Source organism: Vigna radiata, unplaced genomic scaffold, assembly GCF_000741045.1.
Source record: "Vigna radiata var. radiata cultivar VC1973A unplaced genomic scaffold, Vradiata_ver6 scaffold_283, whole genome shotgun sequence".
Classification (NCBI taxonomy): domain Eukaryota; kingdom Viridiplantae; phylum Streptophyta; class Magnoliopsida; order Fabales; family Fabaceae; genus Vigna; species Vigna radiata.
The window spans coordinates 190495-209902 of NW_014542221.1; the positions used below are offsets into that span (position 1 = coordinate 190495).

The 19408-nt window shown below is 33.3% G+C and overlaps 1 protein-coding gene across 2 annotated transcripts; it reads left to right on the forward strand.

Annotated features, from left to right (window-relative positions):
* The first annotated feature begins 334 nt into the window (after positions 1–334).
* On the forward strand, positions 335–17671 carry LOC106779468 (probable leucine-rich repeat receptor-like serine/threonine-protein kinase At3g14840). 2 transcript variants are annotated; one of them, XM_014667571.2, is made up of 24 exons: positions 335–609; positions 695–845; positions 3324–3395; positions 3499–3567; positions 3808–3879; positions 3954–4025; positions 4270–4341; positions 4444–4515; positions 4616–4684; positions 5065–5136; positions 5285–5356; positions 5901–5972; positions 7280–7345; positions 7980–8045; positions 8130–8162; positions 8278–8321; positions 8645–9033; positions 9334–9541; positions 9620–9865; positions 15582–15700; positions 15803–16013; positions 16112–16349; positions 16686–16836; positions 17156–17671. In XM_014667571.2, the coding sequence occupies exons 1-24, from the start codon at positions 363–365 to the stop codon at positions 17531–17533; spliced, it is 3261 nt and encodes a 1086-aa protein (XP_014523057.2). In that variant the 5' UTR covers positions 335–362; the 3' UTR covers positions 17534–17671. The 2 variants fall into 2 exon arrangements, with proteins under 2 accessions (XP_014523057.2, XP_014523058.2); XM_014667572.2 differs by lacking the exon at positions 3808–3879.
* The last annotated feature ends 1737 nt before the right edge of the window (positions 17672–19408 follow it).

The window sequence follows — 19408 nt, forward strand, 5'->3', positions numbered from 1 at the left end:
TGGTATTGGTGAAACTGCCCTTCATCTTTCTCATTTTTAAATTTTGTTTAAACGATTAGTTGCATAATAGCATGTTTATTATCTATTTTGTGGAATTTGTCACAATTTTTAAGAATTAAAAAAGAATATGTATTTAATTATCTTGATTTCAATTTTTAAATAATATGATATTATTAAATATATATTATAAATTAGTTTTATCTTTAAAGTACTTGAAATATATCTACAATAATAATCTTGTATACTCTTAACAAATACAAATGGTTTGTGTAAAATGCATTTACATATAATCATATCATGAAATTAAACAATAGACAATGATGAAAGTTTGAACAAAATGAAAGACTTAGCTGGAAATAAGAATGGCAAGGTTGACTGAGTCTGTGTTTGGTGAAGACGTTGCAGAGACTTTAAAGTCTTCCCTGGACCCTTCTTCACGGCTTCCTCCTTTAATGTGTGATTTCTCATCATTCTTCTCTTCACTTTCCATTGCAATGGCAGCCACCATGAACACCACCATCACTTCCTCACAGTTCTTCCTCATTCTTTTACTCCTTCCAATTTTCTTCATTTGGCTTGCTTTTGGGGGCACACTGCCAGAGAATGAAGGTAGGAAATGCATGCAAATGTATCTCTTGCTTGTTTCAGTGGTCACATTGTTTATAGAACTTCAATTTGTGTGTTTATGTTATAGTGTCAGTGCTGAAAGATATAGCTAACACACTTGGAAAGAAGGATTGGGACTTCAATGTGGATCCATGCAACTGGACCAACCAGACAATCGATAATATGATTTCCTGCAATTGCCATATAACCAATGACACCTTCTGCCATATTGAGAAAATGTACGTTCCTTTCTTTTCATTCTCTTTAATTTTGATGTCCTCAAAAAAAAAATATCTCTATTTCTCTTAAATAATAATTAAATGATGAATACCTTTTAGTGCTTAGCCAAAAAGATATAATGCAAACTACTTATTTTAATTCGATTAGTTAAAGATGCTCAATTTGTTCAGTCAAGTTAAACATACTTGTTTATATGGAATTGTTCAATGCACAAAGGTGGCCTAGAGATGCTTAAGGTTTGAAATTCAGCTCGTGATATGACGTCGAACCACTAGTGCAAAAACGTTGTTTAACGTACCCATCAGATGTCGGTTTCGTGAAAAACTGACGTCTATTATTGTACGGTGGCATTATCGTAAATATATTGGTAAACTAGACATCAATTTCAATGTTAGGCGACGTCTATGACATCATAGATGTCGCACCTGTCTCAAACCGACGTCAAATTAACCGTATAGACGTCGGTTGTGAAAGTAACGTTAAAAACTCAAATTAACCAAACGTTAAACAGCGTTTTTACACTAGTGAACTAGGATGTTATTACATTTTTAATGGTCAAATATTCAATAATAGGTAAGTTGACAAATTGTTAGAAACAAGTCGTTCTCAGTAAAATGGTGTGCTAGTCTTGCATTTTATTTCTAAAGAAAGAAAATATAAACACTAAGACAAATGAATTTTGTAATCTACCAAAGTTAATTAGTTTAATGTTTTTTAAACTCAAATTGTACTTTATCTTATATATCAGTATAACTTTTCTATTTCATCATTTATAAGTATTTTGTAAATATAGATAAAAACCAACATATATATGAAATAATATAAATATAAATATGTTGCATATATAAAATTTAATGAGGAGAGATTCATGACTTGTATGGTTATACTTTTACCAACTTTTGACAAGTTTTTGTTGCTTTTGAAATCGCTTGAGCGTGCATGCAACCATGAGTGAAGAGGTATATTTAGTGTAGAAAAACTCCTTTATTCATGTTAAAAAGATTTTTCTATATTGGTTATAAAATTGGTATAAAAGTAGAAATATAAAAAGTATCACTTTTTATATTGATTAAAGGTACAATCGTTATAAAAAAATTCAACCATAGTTCATCTTCCTCTTTCTGTAGCCAAAATCAAAATAACCACATTCAAACTGTTGGAGTGCAAACAAAGTCTCACATTGAGTGAAATAAGGACTGGTCAAGGATTTATATACACATATATATCTCCAATGGTAAAAGGTCTTTTGGAGTGGTACCAAAAGCAAATCCGTCACACTATCTCTGCCACATAATAAGATCTTCATTGGACATGTGACAAAGTTTTCTTTTGAAAAAAAAAAGGAAAAAATTGCATCATATTTCTAAAAAATGAAAACCTAATTGAGATTATTTGAAATCTAAGGATCAAATTAAGATTTTAATACAAAGGACTATTCTAATATTTTAATCGTGACAAAACAAAACCAGCTTGTGTTATTTGAAACGATCATATTATCATTTTAAATAAAACTAAAATCAAATTGATATCTTTCAAGATATTGAGACTATATGAGAAAATGCCAAATACAAAGATAAAAAAAAAAATCCTATTTAACCCTTCTTTTTTTTCTTTACAGTTTTCTTACACACGCATATATATAATTAAATCTAAATGATTTAATTAATAATTAAAAGAATTATTATGTTTTAATATTAAATTATTTCATTTAATTAATATTTAAATTTTAAGTTATACGTATTAGTTTTTTAAGTTACAACATAATAATATCTATTTATATCATTTAAATAATATAATAAAAGGTTAATATTAATCCGAATTTGTCACCATATATATTTATTATCTATACTTAAATTAGTAAGAACCAAAACAATAATTTTATGAAATAGAACGATATGAATATGAGAGTGAACATTGTTTTTTTACGGTGACATACTCGTCATCTAAATAGTAACATAAAGATTAATAAGATAATAATAGTCATTAAAAAAATTCATAAACTTTTGAAAATACGGTTTAGACGTGAAAATGACGTACTTTTTTATTTTCTTTTCCGACTACAATTATTATTTCAGTTCTCAAAAAGCAACAATAATAGTTACTTCTGTGTTTGGTTCAAATATAACCGGGATTTCTTAAATGAGATTTTATGAATGGAAAAATAATATTGGTGTACAGATTTCACCAAAACTATTTGATAAAATTCTTTCACATATATTAATCAAACTAAAACTGATTAATCTTTCCCGCCAAATATCATAAAAGAAAAGAAAAAGACAGATTTGCATGCACAAATTATTACTTTTGGGATTTCTTTTGTTCCACTGCCTGTAGTTAGATGTATTTAAATACTCTCTGTGTGTGTATATATACATATATATATATATATATATATATGTATATGTATATATACATATATATATGTATATGTATATGTATGCATACTTCTAACTATTTTTCAATTTCTTTTGTGACAGAGCTCTGAAATCACAGAGTCTTCAAGGCGTTCTCCCCCCACAATTGAACAAATTACCTTATCTCCAAGAAATGTATTAAATACTCTGAAGAATAGTGTGAAGTAGTGTGCATGCTAATGTTTCACTGTGAATCTGATTCGTTGCTTTCTTTTATTTTTACCTCATTTTGGTACAGTGAACTCAGTCGTAACTACATTAGTGGTTCAATTCCTAGAGAATGGGGCTCCTCCAACCTTCAAAAAATGTGTGCTTCTCTTCCCACTTATGAATTATCTCATCATGTCTTCAGCATATGATTGTTACATGAGTGTATTGTTTTATATGGTGTCTTGTGTTTTTGTATCATGCGTGTGAGGAAAGACTATATACTTTTGCAATACACCCTTTAACATTTTTGTCTCAAACATTATTGAAATTCATGTGATTTTCATTCCTGAGTTACTTTGCTTCATGTTGCATGAATCTAGTCTGTGTTTTTCTGTAGTTCACTTCTTGGAAACAGACTAACTGGTCCAATACCAAATGAGCTGGGAAACCTCACCAATCTTACACGCTTGTGAGGTTTTACTTTCCTCATTGATTGAGTTTCTGTGTATAACGTTTCATTGTAACATAATTTGAAATGCACAGGATCCTTGAGTTCAATCAATTATCTGGAAATCTTCCTTCAGAACTCGGAAATCTTGTCCTCATTAAAAAACTGTAAGCCCTACATTTTAGTTCACACTGCTGTTTCATTTCATTCAATTTTGCTGTTTAGTCTTTGACAATCAAGACCATGTCATGACAATGAAAGTGGATTTTTTTTTCCTCTAAACCCTAAATCCTAAATTTCTAAACCCTCTGTGTTTGACATAAAAAATGTTTCACCTGAGTTTTGTGTATAATAGCTGTTAAGTTCATGATAATGAAACATATCAATGCTGGTGATTTATTGTTACTACAGTCATCTAAGCTCCAATAACTTCACTGGTCCACTGCCAGCAAATCTTTCGAGACTTACTGCAATGAACGAATGGTATGGTTCTTATTTAAATTTTGTGTAGTTACTTTGAATTATATTATAAATTTTGATTTGGAACTGACACTAACTTTGCATGATTGTTCACACATGTGGCAGCCGAATAAGTGACAACCAGTTTTCTGGCAACATACCTGATTGGCTTCAAAATTGGACAAGTCTTGGTCAACTGTACAAAACATTTTCTTTTCCTCTGTTTTTGTTATTGAAGTTTGATTTCATTTCGACCGTTGATCCTTAAATATGATAAAAATGTATTCTTATTTTGAAGACATATGCTAGGCTCTGGTTTGAGTGGACCAATTCCTCCTGGAATTTCATTTCCACACTTAACCGACTTGTAAGCATGAACTTCTGATATAAAGTTAGACTATTTATTTAGCTTTTGTATTTGATCTTGTTTTATGTTTTATAGTCTCTATTTAAGAAAATTATGGGTGAAGTTTTTGCATATGCATAAAATTTTGTTTGGCCTCTACTACTAACATCAGAAAGCACTTTCTAGTGATGGAAAATCCGTACACAAGTTTTGCTACAGTATTAAATTAGCAAAAAAGACTATACAGAAATTAAAACTCATTTCTCATATAAGAACTAAAACTTCAAAGCAAGATGATTAGAGGAATAAATAAACAGTTTAATCTTTCATTTATTAGTGGGGCCTCAACACTAAATTTCTCTCTAACTAATGTTTTTTCATCCTTTAAATATGAAATGCAGGAGGATTAGTGACCTGAATGGACCTGATTCAACTTTTCCACCACTTGAAAATATGAAAAGTCTTCGTACTTTGTGAGTTAATTACTTTAATTGCTTTATTCTAATGTTTTTCTTGAAGTCAGTGCCTCACTGTAGGTAATGATTTGAGAATGTCTAAATCTAAAGAATGAGATATCGATAATTTGTTGTTGCAGAATTCATATATTTGATTGTTTGACAGGATATTAAGGAGTTGCAATATCAATGACACATTTCCTCAGTATCTTGCAGACCTGCCGAAATTGAAAATTTTGTAAGTTTTAATTCACTTGTTTCCCAAAGATAGGTTGATTTTTATCTTTTTCTAAGATCATCTAAGATCCTTACAATTTGAAAAGTCTAAACCAACTAATAAGAACCTTGGGTTTGTTTGGAGTTAACTTCTCCATAAATAATTTCTGTAAGAGAAAAATAAAAAGAAAAAATCAAATTAGTCTCTTTTACTCTAAAATGAATTAATATGAGTAAAAATCAGATTTTGAAAAATTTGATATTTTTTTTTTTCAAATTAGTTTGTGCATAAACTAATGTAAGTGGAGGTCTGATTTTATTTAAATTCATATTTTTCTCTCAAATGATAGCCATGGATTCTCCAAACAGATCCAAAAAATGTTTTTGTTTCTTGTGTTTTGCATGTTGAACAGTGTAAAATTTCAGGGCTCTGTGCATTTTATACTATCTCTCCGATGGATATAACATGTCATGCTTCTTGTGGTCCTCACATGTAGAAAATACATATTTTGATGTTTATTCTCAGCACTTTGTTTTACATTTTCTGGATAAAACTTCTCTTTCAGAGACCTGAGCTATAACAAATTAAATGGACAAGTGCCAAGAAACCTTCAACAACTAAGTACAGCAGCCTACATGTGAGAATTTTAACATTTCCTAATTTTAGTCCAAAACGGAATATATATATTCTTTTGGTTGCTGAGTAAAGTAAGATAATATTTAGATATTGTACTTTAGCTGCATACTTTGCAAAAGCTACTTTAAATTTATAGATAATGAAATGATCATTAGGTTTCAGATATTATACCCTCATTTTGCCTCTTTATCATATCTTCATATGTCTATTTCTATAACAAATTTAGGTTGGCTTTAGTATTAGTTGTTCATTAATTAGTGACTGCTTGAAGGGAAAGCTCAACTCAGACACATGTAAAATTGATATCGTGGAAGTGTAGACAAACCAAGGAAAGTCTCTGATAAAATGGGGCAATTCTATGAATCATTAGGGAACCCTTTGGAAGATGGATAAGACTATGTAGCAGGTTTTTATCATACTGTATTTTAATGGATGAGGATTCTTTATAAAGTTCACATTGCAATTTAGAAAATAAATTGCAAAAACTAGTAATGAGAAAATTATCTGTGACTACATGTACGTTGATAACAGAAGATTAGTAAAGGAGGATCCGATCTATTTTCTGTTGAGTCACTCTATTTTTTAATCCTTCCGCATTTTAAAGATTCAAAATTGATGTCTAATTTTCTTTTCAAACACAACATTCTTTATTTGAATCACCCTTTTTAGACAGAATCTTAATAAAAATTAGCTTGTATCTAAGATTTATGCAGTAGTGGTGGCTTAAGTTATAGGAATTGAACTAATCCCTAAGCAATAATTGAGAAAACGAAAAAGTGACAAAAAAAATATGGTTCATAAATACAAGTTACTTTTTTTGATCATGTGAAATGAGCATAGACATCAAAGTTTTGAAGCTTTTACAAGTTTTGACCTATTCATATGATTTTTTCTAGATTTGTTCTCTACATGAATTAGTGTCTCTCCAAGCACAAAAATAATTTTTAGGTTACACACGGTTTCACATGTTAATTAATGTCATAAACCTTTGGAGCAAACATCTCTAACTAAATCAGAATATGTGTACCAGTCACTAGATACAGACCAAGCTGTCTGGTTTTCATAGGAAGATCATCCAAGAACCTGTCTTGGAGTTCTTTACAGTGTTAATAAAATCTGGAAACCTATCACAATTCAAATAAATCAAATTCTACTTAGGAAAGAAAAAGAAATCATGGTAGGGAATCATTACAGTATAGATTAGTAGCTTATTTATCTTTTGATAGCTTCATCAATAACTGGTGTGCTCTCAGCTTTGGTTCTTGTATCTTATTTTACTTTAAGTATTGATAGAAAAACTTGCTTTAGATATTTAACAGGAAACTTCTTCACTGGACCGGTGCCTCAGTGGACAATGGACAATAACAGAAGTTTGTGAGTCCTAATTTGAACATTACACAGATAGTCCCTTTGAATAATTCAGATATTTGTGGTTGTAGAATTTTTACATTCACTTATCTTCTTTTTCTCCAAGCCAAGTGATAAGACTTCACATATTTTTACTTGAAACTTTGAATTTACATTTTCCGTTTTCTATCTCGTACAGACATTTAATCTGTGTATAATTATTCTGCAAGGAGAAAGATGTGATAGAGTATCCTGCTAAGTTAAAAAAAATAATATTTTAGATGTCCATTTAATCATGAAAATAAATAAGGATAATCAAATAAGTTATGCTCAGGAATTTAGTTTCAGAATCACCTCTTCTACCACCTCGGTTTCCATGACCTGAGCAATGTCTATCTCCTATTATTGATTTGTTTAACCAATATTTCAAAAAATCATTGTTTTCGTAGTTTATCATTTCTCATTTCGTCATCAATTGTTGGTGTATGTTTCATGTAACATTATTTCCAAAAATAATTAATATTTTTTTGGTCAAGAATTGAAGTTGAAAATTTCCATTGGAAAGCAAAGCAAGAAGTATTTGATATCAAAATAATTTTATTGACCTAATGAAATTGTTTCATCTTCTAAGCGTCTGAATTACCCTGTTCATATTATGCAGAGATCTTTCATATAACAACTTCAGTGTTGGAAACCAAGAGCCAAGAACATGCTACCAGAAAAATGTGTATGAAAACTTATATTCATGCTCTCTTTTATTTTTGTGCTCTTTATGTTTTCTGAGTGTTAACTATCTCTTTCTATGTCATAGGAACTTGTTTGCAAGCTTCTCAAGGCATAACTTGTGAGTTTTATATCTCATGTGTTACCTTTTATAAAATGTAGATATGGACTCTTTGACTTTTCCTTTCTCTTGTGTAATTTATGTTGTGATTTTTATCCGCTTTGTGCTCACTCAGAGGACCAGTGTCTTGTGACAGCAGCAATAGAAACTGTACTAAAAGTAAGTTAACAACATGTGTAACTTCCGAAAACTTAATTGTCTTACTAATGTTGTAATTCTCTTTGCCAACTTCTGCAACATCATAAGTTATCTTTCTCGTATGGATTCCTTACCTCCACCATCAGCAACAGAAAAGAAAATGGCACCCTGGGGCTATAAAGTTAATGTTATGTGCATGTCCAGAGAAAGCAGAAAAAGAAAAGATAAAAGTAGTATGATGAAATATTATAATTTGAATGAATCTCCTTCACTGTCACCATTTTATTTTGTGCTTGACATTTTTGTAATTGTTTTGACGATTAACCCTCTTTTTCCTGTTCCAGAAGTTACATCTCTACATATAAATTGTGGTGGAAACCAGACTACTATTGGAGGTATAACATATGATGAAGATATATATCCTGCTGGACCAGCAGTATATAAACAAATTGGAAACAATTGGGCATTGAGCAACACAGGTCTCTTCATGGACAATGATAGTCTTCCTCAAGGACAGCTTCCACCCTATACCACAAAAAATGAAACTAGGCTTGACATGACTAATGCTGAATTATATAAGAATGCACGTGTTTCTCCTATGTCATTGAGTTATTATGGATTTTGTTTAGCAAATGGAGTCTACACAGTAAAGCTTCACTTTGCTGAGATAATGTTCACTGATGATAATACATACAGCGACTTAGGGAGGCGTGTGTTTGATGTATACATTCAGGTACGGCATTTTAACCAAATAGTCACTAGTTTGGTTAGGATCGTCATTTAAAAGTTTAGCGAAGTTATATGAGAACATTTATAAAATTAGTTTATGCATAAGTTAAATTTAACATATGGAGAAAATCATTTTATTCTTTCTTCTTATTTCTCTCCTAAAAGTCTTTATAGATGTTTATCCAAACAGAAGAACCTTAGTGCAATTAGTTCATTGACTTCATAAGCAGAATCAGTTGCCACAATAATTTTGAATAGAATTCATTAGCAAAACTCATTTAGGCTTGTATTTGAAACGTTATAGGGAAAGCGAGTGTTGAAAGATTTTAACATTGCAAATGAAGCCCAGGGAGTTGGGAAGGAAGTCATAAAAGAATTTCCTGCTCATGTGAGTGATAATGACCTGGAGATCCGCTTCTACTGGGCAGGCAAAGGGACAACCTATATCCCATATAAATCAGTAAATGGTCCTCTTATATCTGCCATTTCTGTCACATATGATGGGTTTTCATGTAAGTGTTATTTTTTATATGGTCACCTTTATGGTATTATCTGATTCATGTGGCTCTATCTATCTAATAACCAAACAGATTCTGCTGGTGGAACCAGAACAAAAGAAGACTCAACAGGTGGCATGTCTGCAGGAGTGATTGTTGTAATTGCAGTTGCATTGGTCATTGTTGTCATCTTGATTACTGTTAGCTTACTTCGTTGGAGGGTTTTCATTAATGGTTGTTGCCATCTTGGTTCTTGTTGGCATTCTTTGGTGGAGGGCTTAAGGTCAAACTCAAACTTCAGACGTCATTTTGGTGGAAATGAACATTTATCAATGGAAGGTAATCACAAAGTAACTACATTTGCTATCATGATTTCCATTCTTCAATATTTACTTAACCATTTGAGAATCATCAAGCACAACATTGACTTTTTATTCATGAGATCTAACCATACATTCTAGTTGCTTATCTTGCTAATTCTATATAATGAAGTAAACGTTGGACTAGGAACAGCACCTGCACTCACAAACACACAGCCATTACACACAAAATCTCACAAACACCATAAGTCTGCAAAGGAATTGAGAAAACAAGAAACTAAATTTTCTCATTAACCACAATGAAAGAATACAGAGAGTATTTATACTGTCTAACAGTTAAGACAGTTATACTCTTTGATTACAACTAAACAGTTCTTCCTAATCAAAGAATCTATACATTTCAAACCCATAAGCTCTCTCAACTTTTCAAATCTCGACGTTTAAGTGATTTAGTAAAGGCATCTGCAACTTGATCCTCAGTACTGCAATGAGCTAACTCAATTCTTCCTTTACTCACTTGGTCTCTCAAGAAATAGAACTTAATCTCTATATGTTTGCTCCTACCATGGAAAACAGGATTTTTAAACAGACAAATAGTAGACTTGTTGTCCACCCATATCTGTACAGGTTTCTTGAATTTCAGCTTTAATTCCTCAAACAAGGTCTCCTACCATAAGCATTGACAAGGGGCTTCCAACTTGATAGAGTATAGAAGGTTTATGAGAGGAGAAAGAAGAGTTAGGGGGTTAGAGGAGAAATGTTTAGAAGCCTAACTGTAAACAGTTAGGGAGGAGCGGGAATAAGCTCTTATAAATAGAGCCGTTGTACTTCTGTTGAGAGTTAGTTTTTGAGAATTCAATTCTAAAGACAAGACCATTATATCCTGTGGGGGGATTAGGCTCTCGGAGGGTGAATATACATGTACTGTAATTGTTTTGCAATACAGAAATTCTTTCTTTGCCATCTGAGTTCTTGCTTGTGAGTGTGTGTGCGTAGGTTAGGATAGGTTTCATTTTCAGAAACCTATCAATTGGTCCGATCTGCCGAATCCGTTTCGGAGTGAGAGGAGCGTTATGGAAGGGAAATCGAGCGCGCTGGAAGGCAGAATGGAGGGGCGGCTGAACGTCATTGAGGGGCAAATGAAGGCCATAAAGATTACGATGGACGGGCTGAAGGCTGAGACGACAGCGATGCGCCAAGAATTACAAGAATTGACGCGAATTCTTGGAGGGCGAACTAGAAATCTTGAGGGAATTTCGGAGGGCAGCCAAATGTCTGTCAACGAAAATCGGAGGGGAAGGAGAGAAGGAGTTGGCGAAGAGCGAGAAGTCGAACGCAATGAAAGGCAACCCAGTTGGAAGAAGAGAGTGAATTTACCTATTTTTGAAGGGCTCGAACCGTTGAATTGGATTAACCGAGCAGAAAAATTCTTTGAGATACAAGGAGTGACGGAACGAGAGAAGTTGGACTTGGCCTACATTAGTATGGAGGGAAGAGCCGGCTATTGGTTCCGGTTTTGGAAGATCACAGCCAAGAATCTTTCTTGGGAAGGTTTGAAGGAAGCGATGGTAAGAAGGTTCGAAGGCAGGGACAGGGGCACCATTTTTGAACGATTAGCGGCGATCAGGCAGGCGGGGACGGTGGACGAATACGTCCAAGACTTCGAAGTGTTGGTGGGTCAGACGAAGGGGATTCCGGAGGAGCATTTATTAGGGTACTTTTTCGCCGGCTTACAGGAAGACATCAGGAGCCAAATACGACCCTATGATCCTCAGGAATTGATGGCTGCCATGCGGATTGCGAGGGACGTGGAGCAGGCACATCGGGGTGCCAGGACGGGGGGCTGGAATGTGGCCAAGAATCAACCATCTTGGGGACGTAACACAGGAGGCGGAGGGACGGTGGAGAGATCGGAACCCACTCGAAATAGCCAAGGCCGACAGGGAGGTTCAGGAAGGAAAGAGGGGAACCCAGGTAATGCGACGGCGAAAGTGGGTAGTACGACGGGAAGCGACAATAGGGGGAGAGGTGCGAGAAACCTGCCATACTCGGAATACCTAAAACGGGAGGAGGAAGGTCGATGTTTCCGCTGCGGAGGACCGTTTAGCCCTGGCCACCACTGTCCTGAACGGAGTTTGAGAGTGCTAATCTTGGGAGAGGACGAAGAAGGAGAAACAGAGGAGGAAGAGGCAGCGATGGATCAAAGACAGATGGAGGGGGATTAGGCTCCCGGAGGGTGAATATACATGTACAGTGATTGTTGTGCAATACAGAAATTCTTTCTTTTCCAGCTGAGTTCTTGCGCTTGTGAGTGTGTTTGCGTGGGTTAGGATAGGTTTCATTTTCAGAAAAATATCACAACTGCAATGTACTCTGCTTCACAGAAAGAGAGTGCAACTATATTCTGTTTCTTTGAACATCAGTAAATTGGTGCACCCATGTATCTGAACAAATAGCCAAAAGTGTTTTCCCTTTCTACCTTGTCTCCACACCAGTCATGATCTGACCAAGCTTCTAAAACATATCCAGCTTCATTATGTACTTCTGATTTTCTAGGAAAGAGCAGGCAAGGTTAGTCGTGCCTTTAATATACCTTAGCATGTGTTTCGCAATAGCCATGTGTGATAATCTTGGACTGTTCATGAACCTGTTAATCAATTCTACTCCATAGCAGATGTCTGGCCTGCTATTAAACAAATTAAACAAATACCTGAGAGATCCAGTGATTTGACTGCATCAACCTTTTCTTCTTCAATCTCTTCAGTCAGCTTCAAGTTCACCATGATTGGTATAGGTGCTGAGTTGCATTCTGACATGCAAAATTTCTTTAAGATCTCGTTTGCATACATCTTTTGATGCATCAAAATTCCATGTGAAGTATAAATAAATTCGAGGCCAAGAAAATAGCTAAGAGAAACGTTGCTTTCATTTCTGATTTGAACTCCTCAATTTCCTGTTGCACATCTCCTGTCACCAACAAATCATCTACATAGAGGCAAATCAACAACAATCCTCCATGCTTTGTTTCTTTTACATACAGGCCAAACTCAACTGAACTCTCCACAAAAACTTGTTTATGCAAAAATGCATCAATTACTTTATTCCAAGCTGGAGGAGCTTGTTTAAGACCTTATGAAGCCTTATTAAGCCTGTATACTTGATGCTCTTCTCCTATCTTTTGGAAGCCAGGTGGCTGCACCACGTACACCTCTTCCTCCAATGGTCCATTCAGTAAGCCAGATTTAACATCAAGTTAACATATAGTCCAGCTTCTCCAACTAGCAAGAGCAACCACAAGTCTTACGGTTTCAAGTCTTGCAACAGGAGCAAAGACATCCGTGTAATCAAATATGAGCCTGGCTGTGTTTGGCAATTGTGCCATCAGACATGAGCTTAAGTTAAAACACCCATTTCACATCAATATGATGTTTATCTCCAGGCAAATCTACCAGCTCCCAAATTTTGTTTCTTTCTATGGCTTCAAGATCCTCCATCATAGCATTTTCCCATTCCTTGATATCAACTGCTTGCCTCCAATTCACAGGTTCAGAATCAATGAAAAACGCAAAATACACCAGCTCTCCATCATTATTGACTTCATGATCACCAAGCAATTCATGATCAGCCAATCTGGTAGAAGGAAACTTGACCCTTTGAGATCTTCTGGCATCTAGTGACTCAACAACATGACCAGAACTTCTATCCTTCTCTTCTAGAACACATGGAACATTCTGTGAACCTGATTGACCTTCCTGTTTCCACGCTGCAGGTTCATCTACAACCACATATCTGTTGATAATCACCTGATTCACAGCTGAATTATACACCTTGTAGGGACCAATTGGATGATATCCAACTAAAATCAGATTTTCACTTTTGTCATCTAATTTCTTTCTTCTCTCGTCTGGGATGTGCCTGTGACATAAGGAGCCAAATATTCGAAAATGATGCACTAATGGTTTGTGTCCAGACCATGCTTCTTCTGGAGCGACATTTTTGAGTTTCTATGTTGGACTCCCATTGAGAATGAAAGCAGCTTTAGTTACTGCTTCTCCCCAAAAACAATTTGGTAATCCTTTTCCTTTTAACATACACCTCGTCATCTCAAGTAGTGTTCTATTCCTTCTCTCTGCCAAGCCATTGTGCTGAGTTGTATAAGGAGATATAACTTCAAGCTCAACACCTTTTGGGTCACAGAATTCATTCAGCTCGTTGGAGTTAAATTCTCCTCCACCATCAATTCTAAAAATCTTTAATTTCCATCCAGATTGCCTCTCCATTTTACCCAGCCATTTTTCAAATAAAAAGAAAACTTTTTTCTTCTCTTTTAACAAATATGAACTCATCAATAAAGGTCAGGAAGTATTTATTACCTCCAAAAGAGGGAGTCCCAAACAGTCCATATACACGTGAATAAACCACATCAAGAGGATGCTTTCAGTGAAAAATATAATTTTAGAATTATTTTTAAGAGTTGACTTCAAAAATCCATTTTCTGGACAATGACTTACCAGTCCCAAAATCCCCTTTCCACATAATGATTTTTCTCTTTTGAAACTTAATAGTCAAAATATCAAATTTTCCTACAGATAAACTACTAATTCTAAAATTTAAAAATGAAATTTAATAACATTTAGAAGGGAAAATATATAACACAACCCTAAAAATCAACATCAACATCATCAATTATTTTGTGATTAAAAAGTAAGAGTAACAAATTGCGGTGTCGCGAATTGTTGTATGTGGGTGATTAAGAGTATGAAGATGAGAGAGAAACAAATTGGATAAGTGAGGAAGGTAAAGTAGGGTTAGGCCAGTGTTTTTTATTTTGTAGTGAGAAAGATAGGGTAGAGAGGAATGAAGTCGATGAGTAAGGATTTCAGGGTTTCTCGATTTTTTTAGTCTTGAGAATGAAAATTATTAAAATACTCTTGATCTTAAAACTTGGAATATATGAGAGTATTTTTGTCTACTAAAACCCAATACACATGCTTAAAATGTATCAACTTCAAAAAGTAAAAATGTATCAACTTAAAAAAGAGCGTACGAGCGTAGACAAGTTAGCAAACTCATATATATATATATATATATATATATATATATATATATATATATGTGTGTGTGTGTGTGTGTGTGTGTGATTTTATTTAACCTCTCTCATTGAATTCATAATGCATATATTGACTAACAAAAATGTTAGGCTCTAGATGTCATGTTAAGAAGTGGACTTTAAACCTAATTTAACCCCACAAAATCGGCATATAAGATGAAGTTTGCATCTACTTATATTTTATAAATTGACCTCGTCTCTAATCGATTTGAGACTTCCAACACATACCCTCACGCTAAGCGATATGCATCTCGAGCATGGGACTACACATTAATGACTGATCCGACAATGGCCTAATAGTGGATGGAACAATATGTCCAACAAACAACAAATTCGCTACAATAGGCTCTAACAATAGTTTTAACACATGTTAAATATATAAAAACTAGGTATAGGATTAATCTCCTTTACGTAGAAAATACACATAGGATAATGTACTTATAATAATGAGAATGTGGACTAAGTCTAAATAGAAATGAATATGCAAAAATAATATAATTAATATAAGAATTATGTTTCCCTAATTAATATAAAACGCAATATATCTAACAAAAACAATTATACCCATTTTTAGTCTTTTCTTCCAAAAGCTTAATATGTATAAATTTTTTTCTTTTACTGGCAGATTTCAGGGACATAGAATTGCAAACTGGTATATTTACCTTGCATGAAATCAAAGTTGCAACAAATAATTTTGATATTTCCAATAAGATTGGAGAAGGAGGCTTCGGTCCTGTTTATAAGGTATTCCAATTATACAATTTTTTTTGTGTAACTTTAATGTGTTTATGGATATTCATGACTAAATCTGTGTTTTGAAATTACACAAAAATGACCATGATTCAGGGCATTCTGCCCAACGGCAAACCAGTAGCAGTTAAGCAACTTTCTTCTAAATCAGAGCAAGGAACCCGAGAGTTTATAAATGAGATTGGCATGATCTCTGCTCTGCAACATCCTAATCTTGTTAAACTTTATGGTTGTTGTGCTGAGGGTGATCAATTGTTGTTAGTGTATGAATATATGGCAAACAATAGCCTAGCACATGCTTTATTTGGTAAGTCATTGCTCTGATATACTCTTGTTTAGTTCTTTCAATCTGAAAATATATACCCATCTAAATGACTTGCTGTCTGATGTTTGTCACTTGCAAAGACTCAGAAGATAGCCATTTAAAATTGAATTGGGCAACAAGAAAAAACATTTGTATTGGCATTGCTAGAGGTTTAGCTTTCCTGCATGAAGAAACAAGACTGAAAGTAGTTCATAGAGACTTAAAGACCTCTAATGTGTTGCTTGATGAAGACCTAAACCCGAAGATATCTGATTTTGGTTTGGCCAGACTTCGTGTGGGGGAAAATACACACATAAGCACCAGAATTGCAGGCACTTGGTGAGTTAGTATATTATATTTGTTTAGAAAATTTGGATATTAACTATTCTTATAAAGTGTTTTTACACTGCCATTCAATCATAGATCACCACGACAAGTATGTTGACTTTGATGATCATTACATTAGAACTTAGTATGATCTCTAATTACTTAACAGTATAAAAATACTTACACTGAGAGTTTATGTTCATTAAGCTGAAACTTTTTATCTAAGTATTTTTTGAAAGGTGATTGTACACTTACAAGCCTTATCAAAGTCAGTCTAGAAAGGTTTTTGACATAAAAGCCAGTGTTATTTANCATAAGGTTGCTTGAATTTGTATTTCAATTGTGCAGGGGATATATGGCTCCTGAGTATGCAATGCATGGTTATCTAACTGAAAAAGCAGATGTTTTTAGTTTTGGAGTTGTTATCTCGGAAATTGTAAGTGGTAAGAGAAACACTATTCGGCAGTCAAAAGGGGAAGCTTTCTATCTTCTGGATTGGGTAACTTCTTTTGTCAACATTCTCCGTTGTTGATATCTTTCTGAATATTCATAACAAATATACTTTTCTGTGGTGTGTTAATCTATGATTCAATTTTCATGCTGTGCAACTCTAGCAGAAAAATATTGCATGCATTTCACCGTTCTATGATTCTACTAAAAAGTTACTAATTCAAGTAATTCAAATGACACTATCATAATCTTTATTGAAATTCTAGATGCAACCAAAGTGTCCAATATGCTGTGATTCAGAATCTTCACACTTAAAACAGTGTTACATAAGCATAGGTTGTGTTACATAATTTTCTGTTTTTCTTCAGGCACGTTTGTTGAATGAGAGAGGTAACATAATGGAGCTAGTTGATCCAAAGATGAATTTATATTTCAATGAAGATGAGGTAAGGTTGGTTGTCAAAGTGGCTCTCCATTGCACCCATGTTAATTCAAGCTACAGGCCCTCTATGTCTTCAGTGCTAAGTATGCTTGAAGGCAGAACAATGGTCCCAGAGTTTGATTCACAGTGTAGTGAAGTGATGGATGAGATGAAGCTCGAGATAATGAGAGAGTATTACAGTCAAATGGATGAAAATAAAACAAAAAACAGAAGAAGTTTGAGCTTAACAAAAGGTGTTCCATGGACTGATTCTTCTTCAACAGATACAGACATTAATTTGGCTCACCTTCATCCATTTGCTTGATTTTCTGAGATTGTTGGTCATATCATAGTTCAATCACAAATATTTAAGACATGGTAAAACCAACATTACTAGTCAGAACATTCTAGACTCTGTGCAGGGTTAGAGAAAAAGGACACCATCTTGGTTAACAAAACCCTCATGCAATTTTGAAGTGATGTATGATTTAATGTTGTTTCATGATAGGTTTAACTATTCATTTGTTTTTTTTTTTATATAGTTAAACAAAATTTACTTTTTGATTCTTATATTTATAGATTATCTCTTCTAACTTTTATATATGTTCTTTTTAAGATCATTTACTATCTACAATTTTTTATGATACAAAACTAGTATGATAAATATTGAGAAAAGTGAGATGATATTATGTAGCGATTAGAATGAATAAACTATAGTATCTTGCAATAGTTTTTTATTTTTTTTAATGTTATCTTAATCTTGCTTTTATATTTAAGTGCTTTCACCTTTTAGTATTTGTAAATTTCCTTCTTTTATTTTTAATATAACAGGATTTTTATTATTCATAATTTATATTTACAAATCGTATTCAAACAGAGTTTTATTTATTATATTATTAATTAACATTATATCTTAAAATATTTTAATTAGTATACGAATCAATATAATAAAAATATATATTTACTAGTGTGAATGTAAATTCATTTTATTTTAAAACTATTCCATAATATGATTTATTAAATTAGATTTAATAAATATGATACAAATACTACAAATTTTCAATTCTATGATTTCTACTGAAGATTAATAATATAATAAGACGACTTCACAGTTCTTAATTCTTCTTCAACTTGTATTTTTTTTTTCTCCAGTTACGAATTGTACAAAATTCAGTCATACATGAGAGGACAAAGCACATTGAAATTGATTGTCATCTCATAAGAGATAAAGTTCAAGCTGGTGTAATTAAGCTACTGCCTATTTCTACTTCATCACAACTTGCACACATTCATACTAAAGCTTTGCATTTAGCACAATTTCAATCTTTGTTGTCCAAGCTGAGCATTAAGGATATATATGCTGCAGCTTGAGGGGGATATTGGAATTATTTTATTCTCTGTTCATATCTGTGTATTTATGTTCATATATTTTTATACTTATATTCCTTTTTTATATTGTTCTGATACCATGTTAGAAAGTGGGTTTTAGGCCTAACTTAACCTCACAAAGCCGGTGAGGATTTTTTTCATCGTGGTTAAAAAAAAAATCTTTCTTTTCAACTACTAATATGATATTTTCATACATTAACATCCTGAAAAAGATTTTAGGTTCAATTTTAGAAAAAAAAAAAAAACATTTTTAACATCACCACAACTTCTATCTTCTCTTCGGACGTCATTTTGGTGGAAATGAACATTTATTAATGAAAGGTAATCACAAAGTAACTGCATTTGCTATCATGATTTCCATTCTTCAATCATTCACTTGAACCATTTGAGAATCATCAACCACAACATTGATTTTTTTATTTGAGATTTAACCATACATTTCTAGTTGCTTATCTTGCTAATTCTATATGATGAAAGTGTTGGATAAACTTAAAAAGGGGACCTACCACTTCCCTCAAAAGGGGATCTAGCTTGTTGCTTAGTATAATACTTGGTTCGTAATGTGTTAATGTTTGTATTTTAAGTCCTTCCTGGGAAACATGTCCTTTAGTAATGAGGACGGAACGACTTGAGGAGATCTGTTCGATATAATAAGTGTGTGTGAGGTTTGGATATAAGAGATAGACTAAAGTTCTTCATGATAATGTTGGGGTTCATGATGATGATGATGTGTTAGAGACTCTGTTAATAAAGATGACATTGATGATATGGTTATGATATGACTGATAAGGATGTTGACGATGATGATGAT

Coding starts and splice junctions, on each gene's coding strand:
- LOC106779468 (XM_014667571.2), top strand. CDS start 363: ATGGCAAGGTTGACTGAGTCTGTGTTTGGTGAAGACGTTGCAGAGACT. Junction 9,034..9,333: donor TGTTTGATGTATACATTCAG/GTACGGCATTTT, acceptor GAAACGTTATAG/GGAAAGCGAGTGTTGAAAGA. Junction 16,837..17,155: donor CTTTCTATCTTCTGGATTGG/GTAACTTCTTTT, acceptor GTTTTTCTTCAG/GCACGTTTGTTGAATGAGAG.